Source organism: Neopsephotus bourkii, unplaced genomic scaffold, assembly GCF_033783945.1.
Source record: "Neopsephotus bourkii isolate Nb327-2 ecotype Australia unplaced genomic scaffold, CSIRO-AGI_Nbou_v1 NB_284, whole genome shotgun sequence".
NCBI classification, from domain to species: domain Eukaryota; kingdom Metazoa; phylum Chordata; class Aves; order Psittaciformes; family Psittacidae; genus Neopsephotus; species Neopsephotus bourkii.
In genome coordinates, this window is record NW_026900793.1 from 729,184 (window position 1) to 740,704 (window position 11,521).

General features: G+C 46.2%; 1 protein-coding gene across 3 annotated transcripts in view; it reads left to right on the forward strand.

Annotated features, from left to right (window-relative positions):
• IP6K1 (inositol hexakisphosphate kinase 1) overlaps positions 1-11,521 on the forward strand; it is a 39,199-nt gene that overhangs the window by 25,114 nt on the left and 2,564 nt on the right. For 2 of the 3 annotated variants that reach the window (XM_061346986.1, XM_061346987.1), the window contains 4 exons: positions 4,732-5,076; positions 7,365-7,575; positions 8,183-8,367; positions 10,532-10,707. In XM_061346986.1, the coding sequence (XP_061202970.1) occupies positions 4,854-5,076; positions 7,365-7,575; positions 8,183-8,367; positions 10,532-10,707 (795 nt within the window). In that variant the 5' untranslated portion in view covers positions 4,732-4,853. The remainder of the gene's footprint in view (positions 1-4,731; positions 5,077-7,364; positions 7,576-8,182; positions 8,368-10,531; positions 10,708-11,521) is intronic. The other variant, XM_061346988.1, reaches the window with a different exon arrangement.

The following is an 11,521-nucleotide window of genomic DNA, read 5'->3' on the forward strand; positions in this document are numbered from 1 at the left end:
AGTGTGTTGGTGAAGGAAGTGTGCTGCTGCTGTTAGCTCACTGCACAGAGCAGAGTGTACCTATGACTGCTGTTCTCTCTGTGGTCTTGCTTACTGCAGTTCTTCCACCAGCCTTACTGTTGGCATTCTCTTCCTCAGCTGGCATTCTTCAGTGGCTTTTCCTAAGACTTCTCTTTCACTTCTGATGCATGTGTGTGGGTTGTATTCTATCTGGCCTTGATCTGAAGAGCCACACTTTTCTTGGTGAGGGCAGTGTATCCAAAAAGGGCTGTATTTGATAGTAGTTCAGACATGGTGCAGGGGAAGGCTCAGGATTCAAAGCTGTGTGCTCAAGCAGACTGGGAAGGTTTGCAGCTTCCTGCATACCATGCTGACCAAATGTTTCTAGTTATATCCTGAACATTGCTGCAGGTTCTTGGAGAGTTTGTTCTCTGCGCAAGGGTCCAAGGTCTCCAAGGGTCATCTCCATTCTCTGCTGACTAGACAGACATATCTCAGGCCCATGAATAAGCTTTTGTGTTGGGAAGCTGATCTCACAGCACAGTGGGAGAAGCTTTATTTTCTTAGACTGAATTTTCCTCTGTAGAAGTTGTTACCCAGTCCAGTGTAACTAGAAAACACCAAGCTTTTCAGCATGGATGTAGCTGCTGCTTCTCTTTGCTAACACATCTAGCTCCCAAGAAGCAGTCACCGGTTACCTGTTGGCCAAATGCTGTAGTCCTCTTGCCTGGTATACTGGTATCCTGTATTGTTCTTTGCTCCTGGCTGCTTTGAGGTTGTTAAGGGAAAGTCTACCTTCTGTCAGTGTGACATTGAAGTCAATATTTATTCTTTGCCTGTGGCTCAGCTCCAGAATCATCAGTGGCCATCTGCCTTGGTCTTCAGCACAGCAGGTCCTGAGGGCTGGCTATATCCTAGGAGCCACAGCAAGGCGGTGCTGGAAAGATGGACGTGTAAGGTGCTTACGACAAAGGCATGAGTCAACAGTGCTTAATGCAGTCAGCTTTCTTGCTGTGCAGCTGTCACAATTTTAAATGTTAGTCCTATTTATTTTGGAAAACAGATTTACTAGCAAGTCATGAAGCATTGCCACTGTACAAGACTGCTTATATAGAGTGGGGACATCAGCGTCGTGGTGTGGTCTGCAGTAACTCTCACACCCAGGGCAGTGCAGCTCGCTGTCCCCACCTCTCAAGTGTATGGTAACCTCTGAGGCTAGTTACGCTGTCACCTGAAATTACACCATCGAAGAGGGCATCTCTGTTCCTTAGTTCTGGCGGTGGTCTGGTAAGACATGGGAAGTCTTCAACTAATGTTCAGTGATGTTTAAGAGTGCTCTGAGTATTCAAGAGCACAGTACTGTTTGTTTCTGTGGAGGGGCATATTCCCTCCTTAAGAGTAATGTTGGTATTGGGGCCAGGGTTTATCCCACTTGATAGTTTGGAGCAGCAGAGTTTGTGTCTTCCTGACTTCTGTTTGAAAGTATTTTGTGCTCTTTATGCCCATCCTGCTAAAATGCGTTTGAACAGTGAAGTATGCAGTTCACATTTGGAGCAGATGCACTAACAGACAAGCATCCAGACTTAAATATATATTAATAACGTCTCTTCCAGTGCAAGAGTGGGGGATGCACAGCTCAGCACAGGATGTGGTATGTCCTTCTGTAGTCACTGATAACTCTGCTCCTAAACTTCACCCCCACCTCCTGCAAGCCTGCCTTTATGGGTGATCTGTCTTGCTAACTATAGATCAGTCTGTTGGAAGGGAGGATGCTAAACTAAACGTTTTACTGCTGTTTGAGCTATATAGCAGTGATGTTGGAGGATCCGCTTCCATAAATTGGTCTCCCTCAAGCTGTCGTGTGAATTGTTCACTGCATTTTACAGTATAATTGGAAGAACTCTGAATTTTATAAGCCAGCTAAAATAGTTGAACCCATGCCTTTGTTTAACAGAGGAAGGATGAGTAATATTTAGGCCTTCAAACAATTTCTGCTTTAAATTTGTTTGAGACTCCTGGGATTATTCTGTATTTGTAGATAGTGTCCATGTTTAGTAATAACCTTTTACTTTGAGTTGGTCTGATGGAAAACACTAAGCTGTGTCTGAGCTATAAAGTGTCTGTTTCTCAAGCCCTGTAGATAGCTTCCCTTTTAAAAAAGTTGTCTCTGAAATGCTACTTACGCCAAAGTATTTTCTTATGCCTGCTTGTATGTGGGAAAATACTGGCTGTATCACTGCTTTCTGTAGAACATGTGGATGACTATGTAGAGCAGTCGTAACTGCGTTTAGACTCTCCCCACCTGATGCCCGGCTCCTTCTTTTGTGTCACAGCCATGGAATGCGTTGTTCTGTGGCTGTCATTCCCTCCCAGCTGTGCCTGCACATCCAAAACTTGTCATGTTGGGTTTTCTTGGGGGCTGTGGGCAACTTTGCAATGAGCCCCGGATGCTTCTTAGGGGCTGCAGCCTGCTTTCACTGCCACTGTCCCAAAAGCCATCTCACACGTACCTCTAGGCTGTGCAGTGGAGAAAGAAGGCTTAAGAGGCTCTGCAGAGTGAGTGGCTGCTGCCCTCAGAATAATTCAGGTGGTGTGTGCTTGGGCTTTGCCCACCTTTAGGAAAGAAGGCTACTGGAAGTAGGCAAAGGATTCAGATCTTTTGCTCTGATGGCCAACATCTGCTTGTAGCCCATAGGTGATGTGCTGCTGTGAGAACACACTGCGGGGGGAAGGTGTGTCTGCCAGGGTGCTTGTGATCTCCATCTTAGTGAAGGTGTCTGAAGCTAATGAATCTGCTTGGATAATCCCCCTTCTCTGAAGTATGGATAATAGTGCTTCTTTCCATCGCTGGTCGGGACCCTGAGGCTTTTGGTGAAAACTGGGACTAGTACCAGACTTGAGCATCATAGTATGTCCTAACTATGGCAACCCCTGGTATTGCACAGATGAATCTTCTCTTATCCCATGAAGTTTAAACTGTTGTAGAAATACGAGAAGTTAAACTTGTCCCCTATATTGTTTGCAGTAACTGAAAACTCTGCTTTAAGTCACTGGAAAAATACAAGAAGATGAATCCAAGATAAAGCTGCGATAGGCAGGGGAGATGTAAATCTGTAAAGCATTCATCTGAAATCGGAAGTGCTGATCTGTTGCAGATGCTGGCACCTTGCTTGTTCTCAGATATTAACTACCATTAGACCAAACTAAACCATATACGATGTAAGCGAGCCTTTGCTGCTGAAATTTCTTGTTGTTGATAAAGCAGATAAGAGAGAGGAGAGAAATCCACAGCATGTTTTTGCCTTTGTGATACAATTTAGGCTTTGAGTTGATTTTAGGAGACAGGCTTTGAAGGAGACCTTGAAGAAACTGATACGAGTTGCTACAGAGAGGGACTGTCTGTGGTGGTGGTGTTTTTGTTTCCCTCCTCACCCCCACTCCCTCTCCTCACTGTAAAAGCCAGCTAAATATTCCCATTATTCCCTTTACACTGAGTCTAATTGTGTGGTCATGTAACCACAAAAGGAAATGTTTTCCATCAGCTCAGTGCGATGATTCAACTCATGCTGTTCCAAAACCCAGTGCGAGGGAGCGAGCAGGGACATGCAGTCAGGGTGGGAGAAGCATTGTCCTGTTCCAGGGAGTTTCGTGATTAGATTGGGTTAAACATGCTGGGAAGTATCGCTGCTACTTTTGAATCTCTTGAACTGTATCTCCTGCATGATTGAATTGAAGGGAGGGAGAAGAGCCTGCCTTCATGCAGAACTTCCCCCAGCTTGGCAGTGCTGTGTAGCTGTGGAGACATCCCGTGGCCACATGGGGAACAGCCTGAACCCTTGTCCAGGCCCCCAGGATCATCCCTCTGATCACTGCCCTTACTTGTGGCTGTGCCAAGAAACTGGAAATTTGATGAATTCACAGGAACTGTAGTCACCATATGGTTCTTGTACCAAAGACTGGATAACTCATCATTGTGAGGAAATCCCATGGAGTTTTCCCCAGCAGCCTCAGGAGCAGCTACGATCTAAGCTGGAAAGGGAAAGTCAGCAGGAGAGAATTTGAATGGCTTTACTTTTCCATCATCCCATGGCTGCATCAGGCAGTCTGCAGACATGAAAAGAGCATCTGTCTTCTCCAAAGCACTTCTAATCTCATTTGGATTTAGTGATCTCTCTTGCCTACCTCTGGAGATCAGGGACCTCCTGTGCATGTAGGTGCTGTGAATATCCGGAAATAGTTGTTGTCCTGAAGGGCTTAGAGTAATAAAGGAGAGAATCATTATTTAGTTTTTCAGATGTTAAAAATGCAGAGGCACAAGGAGTGGAATTCAGAGTCTTGAAATCTTTGTTTTGCTTGTGACAGGCTCTGTTACAGGCTTGGTTTTAGTTGTGCTGTAGTTTGTGGTTTGTGCCCCATTATCATCTTGCCTTACTGATAAGATTAACTAGAGGAAAGAAATAGTATTTTTGTACAGATGGAAGGCTCAGAATACTCATATCTCCTCCTATCAACACTATTGGAGAAGCTGTAGATGAGACTGCCTCCAAATGAGCATGTGCTTACCTGTAGGGTTAAAGTGGTTGTGAAGAGCATGCTGGAACAAGTGTGATGTGAACAGAGAACAGAAGAAGAATAGTTATGGGTATAAATAAATACAGAAACCTTTCCTGAGCCAACAGGGAGTGAACGCAAGTGGTCCTCTGTTCACAGGAATCTCCTTTGCTTTTTCAGGTCATTGTAAGGGAGCAGATCACCAGGATTTCTCCCCTGTGTCTGCCTGACCGCTGCTGAGCCACCCTCCCAGCCCATGTGGCTCTCCCCATGCTCCAAGAGTGCAACTGGTGCCCAACGCAATGTGTGTTTGTCAAACCATGGAAGTGGGCAAGTATGGCAAGAATGCCACTCGATCCGGAGACCGGGGGGTCCTGCTGGAGCCTTTCATTCACCAGGTTGGTGGCCACAGCAGCATGATGCGCTATGACGACCACACTGTGTGCAAGCCCCTCATTACCAGAGAACAGCGCTTCTATGAATCTCTGCCCCCAGAAATGAAGGAGTTCACACCTGAGTACAAAGGTGAGACCTGTTGTCTTTCCAAAACACAGTTACGTGTCAGGAGCCTGCCCTCGTTTTCCTGCAGCTGCTTACGTCTTGCTATCTTTTGGTGCCGCTTTATTTGTTGGTTTTAATTCTCTTTTCGGGCTAGCAATTTTGTAGGAGCACATGGACAGAAAAAGTCTTTTTCTGTAGGCATGCAGAAATCAGCGTGCTTCTCTTTTCAGACAGTGTGCAGCATGACTACAAGTGACAGTTGTAGTCTGACGCTTAAGGTTATGGGTGTGTAACTGAAGTAATTTTACTACCAAGTTTTTGTCAGTTACAGCCTTGACCTTGAGTAAATGAAGTTAGATCGTATACCAAGCATTGGCACACTCCAGTCCCGTAATTTACTGCTTCCTCATCCCATCTCTTTTATGGACATGTATCAGAAAGCTGCTGAAGCAGGAAGCATTGCTTTTCTGAGTGCTGAGGTGTGAAGCCTTGTCCTCAGTCACTGTGAGGGAATGGAATTTTCCAGTGTCTGTATCACTGTAGGAGACTGGGAGCTCATCTGTGTCTTTCAGATGGTGATGCTGGCAGGCAGCCTTGTGGGGGGACTTAGTGTTCCTATTGCCTCTGCTTGTCATCATGTGGTGCTGGGGCAGATGGTGCTTTGCTGGGACCACCACCTGTTCGGGGTCTTGCCATTTGATCTGATTGCAGCCTGAGGGTCTCAAAGCAGTGTCAGCTTACTTACCTGTGTCTGTGTGCAGGTCATGAATGAAGGCCTCCAACAGATGGCTCCTGTTGTACTCTCAAACCACTCTGGGGCCATACGGTGCTTTAGTGACCCATTGGAAACCTCAGCTGAAGCCTATGTAGTGACTCAAATCAATATGATGGCAGGATTTTCTTGGGAGATATATTTAAAACTGATGAAGCTGATAGTCCAGATGGAGATCTGCCTTCTTGAAGTCAGATACTTCCTGGTAGCCTAAAGATACACAACATACATGTCCACTCCAGTGTGGGACTTCATCTGATAGTCCCAGAAATCTGTCCTGCTCATCTGGAGGAGAGGAAGATTGGAGATGATAACTTCCTGTCTGAGCACTGACATCTTACTGTAAGATTGCTCTTTCATGGAGATGTCCATATCCAGGCAGCCAGAGCACTCAGAGCAGCATGTATGTAGTGACATGCTGGAGTTCCAAACTGCTCTGAAGTTGCGTTGCGCCACCTGAACCTTCTCAGCATTGTCATGTGCAGATAAGGGAAAAAGGAGGGCAGTAACATGATGGCCTGCATCATCCAAATAGTTCAAGCCTTTGTGATGAATTATTTGAACCAGTCAGTAGTGTCTGATACTTCTGTCAGCTTTCAGTGCTTCACAAGCTAGTGAAGGATTTTTGTCATTGCAAGTTAGGAGATGGGCTGGTAGCCTCATTTTCAGGGCTGGGGACGGTCCTGAAGATGATGTCAGCCCTTACTAGCGTGCCAGCTATCTTACTCTCTGGCTGGCCAGGTAGATACATTCAGAGTCTGTGCTGTTAAAGGTTGATACCTTCCCTTGGACCATGGTGCTTTCCAGGAGCCTTCAGAAGGTAAAACTGCAAAGGACACAAATGGTCCTGCTTGCCTGCACCTGGCTGAGGTAGTTTTACTTCAAGAGCCTCCTGTTTTTATTGCTTGTAAGCCCTGCAACATTGTAGGTCCCTTTTCTGTGAGACTGGCTGACTTGTGATAACAGAGGCAAGTGTCTTCTCAGCCTCAGAGCTCTGTACTTCATAGTTCATAGTTTAGATACTAGAGAGCTTCTTGAGCAGAGAAAGATAAAACAAGGACATTGCTCCTCAGCCAGTGATGTCCTTGTCAACAGCAGGAGTGCTTCTAGACATAGATACTTGCTTCAATGAACTATATATATTTTGTATGCTTTGCCCTCCTCAACATTTTGGTGGCCTTTGCTTGACTTTCTCCAGTTTCACGACATTTGCTGCAAGACTGAAGGGAAGGAAATAATCACACCCCTCAGTCTACCAGCTGTGCTTTTGTCCTTCATTTCCTGTGGTAGCAGAGCTTCCCCTGCTGCTACTGACTGACTGCTCAGGTAGCAGCTCAGAGCACTATGTTGGGGATTTCTCCTCTATGTTGTGCTTAACATTTGGGTTCTTGTAGTCTTAAAACCTCCTTTACATGGCTCTGGATTTGCTTTGCTGCTCTGTGAGCTACATTTTCCTCTCTTCCGTTGAACGTTTGGGTGCTAGTGGTTATGTATTCCTTGCCCAGAGAAACAGAACTGACATGCCACTTGTCTTTGGCAGGTGTGGTATCTGTCTGTTTTGAAGGAGACAGTGACGGTTACATTAACCTGGTGGCCTATCCCTATGTGGAGAATGAGGCTGTGGAGCAGGACGACATGCCAGAGAGGGACCAGCCACGCCGCAAGCACTCGCGTCGGAGTCTTCACAGATCAAGCAGTGGCACTGAGCACAAGGAGGAGAGGCCTGGCCTGGCCAGTGACAGCACTGAAAGGTAAAACTTGGAGGGTCCAGTGACAACATGAGTGGAAAATCTCTCTTCCCCTTTCAGCTCTGGTGCTTCTTTTGTTGCAGGTGTTTTTCACTTGCATAGAGTGCTCAGGCTGTGTTGCACTTGCTCGCTTGGCACATGGGGGCACTGCAAACTGTCAAGAGTTCTGCTGGGCTCAGGATGAACTCATCCACGTGAAATGCTTCTGACAGTATAACCCTTGTCAGCTTATTGGATGTGGAACCAAATTGTGTGGAGCAGGTTCAAACACTTTAATCCACCTGGTTATTAACACAGAGGTTTCTTCCAGGGATGCTTTGAATATGGGTCTCTACCTTCACACCAGCCAGAGCTCCCTGAGAAACAAATGTTCCTGTTACTGTATGCATTACAGTAAAACCTAGCAGAGGTGTTAGACCAGATCCTTGAGCATGAGTCCACAGCTCAGGGTATTAGTGAAGATTTGCTGTTAAGAAGATTTGAATTGTGTGAAGTGTGTAGCTGGAAAAGGAATAGGAAATAGTTGTGTGCAAGGGGAGGATGTGACACTTGCAGGTATCTGGAGAATGCATGGATTTTAACAGGAAAGTTTGTTCTGTCTTTATACCAGCAGCATCCAGGAAACAAAGAGTCCCAGGGTGGAGCTGCACATCCATTCAGATGTTCCATTTCAGATGTTGGATGGGAACAGTGGTCTGAGCTCTGAAAAGATCAGCTATAATCCCTGGAGCCTACGCTGTCATAAGCAGCAGCTGAGCCGCATGCGGTCGGAGTCCAAGGACCGAAAACTCTACAGTATCCTTTGGGAAGCAGAAATAAGTGTGTTGGGTTCCTGTTGCTACCTTGGCCTTACATGTTTGTGCCTGAGGCAGCCAGGCCTGCATTTCCTTTGGGTTTCCTATCCTTCACACGAGCAAAGGTGGTACGAGTTTCTTTTTGCTGTTTCTTTCTGTTTCCCATACAGTGGCACATGTCTGACACTGATGCTCAGAGAAGCTTTGTTTCTGACTAGATCCCGCATTTTCTTTCTTCTCTGATCCTTCTCTTTCTTGGCTCGTGTTTGGAACTGTAGTTTTTCGTGTTGGCAGCAGATGCAGGTCTGTGCTGTTCAGTAATCCCTTAGGAGGGAGCTATGTCCTTGTCACCTTTTGTGAGTCTCTTCCAGTTGAACTCTATCCTTCTGGAGGCAGTGACCGGAACTGCACACAATACAAGAAGGTGCATTTGAGCCAGAGATTTCCACTGTTGTTTAATGAGGTTGTCTCTCTTTCCTGCTCATTATTCCTAACACACTGTCTTGTTCCAAATACGATTTCATTACCCCAGGATCCCATTCCTGACTGATAATAATTGTCTCAAAACCATTGCTTTATACATGCATATTTTTTTCCATATGTTTATCATCTTGCATGTAAACTGTAGTGGATTTTGTCTGCCCATTTAATGGCCAAGTCAGTCTCATAAGATCCTTGTGGAGTTTTGCACAGCTGTTCCTCATTTTTGCAGCCTTGAGTAACTAGTACTTGGAGCAGATTTCTCATCTCACTTTTATGGATTGCTTGTGGAAGAGAGTAGATCTTCACACAAAGACCCTGCTGGCAACTTTGGCTTTTAACACCAGTCAGGCTAGGTTATAGTTCCCCAGATGAATGTAGCTTAGTGCTGTGGTAGCCCCACTGTCTCCTGGTATTAAAGCAGAGTTAAATGAGTTACACATCTCGTTATCTTCTGTTTACCATACAGTTTCTTCTCTTGGCATTCCCGTTTGAGGATTCTATGAGTTCAGAAAGAAGAGTTCTGTCTTGGGAATCCCCATAGCTTTCCCCTGGTAAATAAAGCAGCAAAATACTAATTTTATGTCTCTTTTAGGGGGTCTCTTCACACCCCTGTCCCACCCATCCCCCTGTAGCTCCGTTTGTACTTTGTGTTTAACCTCTTTGGGCAGTCTGGATGGTTTGCTCATGGTTGAAGATGGATTTGTTATGTTCTGTGCCTTTGCAAATGAGTCCTTGTGCTTTTTGTCTTGAACTTGTCATCTTGTGGTGTTTTTTTGTTTGTTTCTGTTTCACCTGCTGAAGCTTGATTCTGTTTCCCTCACATAGGAATAAACTTACTTTTAATAGCTGTATTCTTCACCATTTTAACTGTGTGGGCTTCCTTTTCCTATTCTCAAGTGTGTACTTTGAGCCTCCAGCTTTTATTTTTAAATAGCCTGCATCACTTGCAGAGAAGTAATTCCCTTTGGCTGCCCCTTTTAACCACAGTTCCTTATTCTTACGAAGTTCCTCCCTCTTTCAAAATCAAGCATAGCTGATGATAGATTTTTCTGAGTGTTAAACTTCCTTGCAGGTTTAATCTGGCTGTGCTCTGGTTGCCATTTCAGCGTAACATGTTGAACTGTGCCCTGCCAGGGCTGCTTAGGGCAAACCTCAGGGTTGTTTTTCTTCCCTTTGGCACAAGCTGCTGCACTGATTGTCTCAGGCTTGTTCTCAGCGCTGTGCCCTGATTGTGTGTGCTGGTAATTAAAGGCTCCCGTTACTGTTCTGTTTCCTGTCTTTGTAGCCTCCTCAGTTCCCCCTCGGGTGTTGGGCAACGTTGCTGTTCTGGGCAGGCCAAGAGCAACAGTACTGTGCTATTGCTTGGGCCTTCAGTTTTCAGTCCGTGGGGATTGTATTGTTTATCCATATGGTTAAATTGCTAATTTCAGTAGACCTTAAGCTCTTGCTTAATATATCAGCAGTTCTTATTCCCATACCATGTCTTTTCTGACATTACAGTTCTGCTCATTGGTTCCTCCTGCCGAGTTCCCAGTACCCTGCATGTGGTCTTCTTGCTCTTTGGGTTTTGTCCTTTTCTTCACTTCCCAGTCTGTGCTGTCCTTTTGTTGCCTGGCCCTGTCTGTGATGTCCCCAGGGAGTGGTGTCTCTGGCAAGTGAGTTCTCCTTGACACATCTCCCAGAGTTCCTTTTGTTGGAGAACGTGGTGCATCACTTCAGGCTTCCCTGTGTACTTGATCTGAAGATGGGGACCAGACAGCACGGAGATGATGCATCTGAGGAGAAGGCTGCTCGGCAGATGAAAAAGTGTGAACAAAGCACCTCTGCCACCTTGGGCGTGCGCGTGTGTGGGATGCAGGTAGGGATCCCCAAGGCTGCAGGTGTTGCAGGTTTCTTTTTGCAGCCCGTTAGACCTTCCAGTTAGTGTTTTCTGCTGAGCACTGAATTAGTCTCCCACTTCAGGTAAGTACACCAGTGTTCATGCTTTGTCTTTGTTTCTAAGCCTAGGACAAAGGAACCTACCTCTCCTGAGATGGCCTGGTTATCCAAAGCTGTTTTGTTCACGGACAGTTAGGGTGTTTTTCAATAACATTATTTTTGGGGGTTATTGTTCAGCTGGAATCATGGTGCCTGGGGAGGGACGTGTCCCTCCTTCCCAGCAGCTGCTGACGTTTGCTTCTGTACTGAAGTGGAAGTTAAAAAGTTGCCCACTTCTTGTGGCTGGGCCCTGCACACAAGGATTTGCTGCTGGTGCTGTTGTGCAGTTGTTGCTCCTTTCCCCACCTGCAGAAGGATCTTGCAATCCAGGTCTCTGCCCACAGACTCACAAGCAGTCAGGGGCCCTCATTAATCACGTGCCACACAATGATGGCAGTAACGTATGGGCAGCTCCAAGTTGCTGTAAGACTTCGCTTTCTAAGCCTTTGGGGTCTGTTGTGCCGTGCCTCTTGGGGACACTCAGACTGATGAGATGCCTGATGGTGTCCTGGAAGAGACTGTCAGTGTTTGGGCATCGTGACTGTGCCTGTGGAATGCACCCTTGAGCTGCTGTGGAGTTGAGGGAACAGGCAGAGCTGTTTCCTGCTCGCTGTTGGGCTTGGTGGGGACAGAATGAGTCCCCTGTGCCCTGTCAGTGCAGGACAGCTCAGGGCTCTCTGCGTGTGACCTTAACC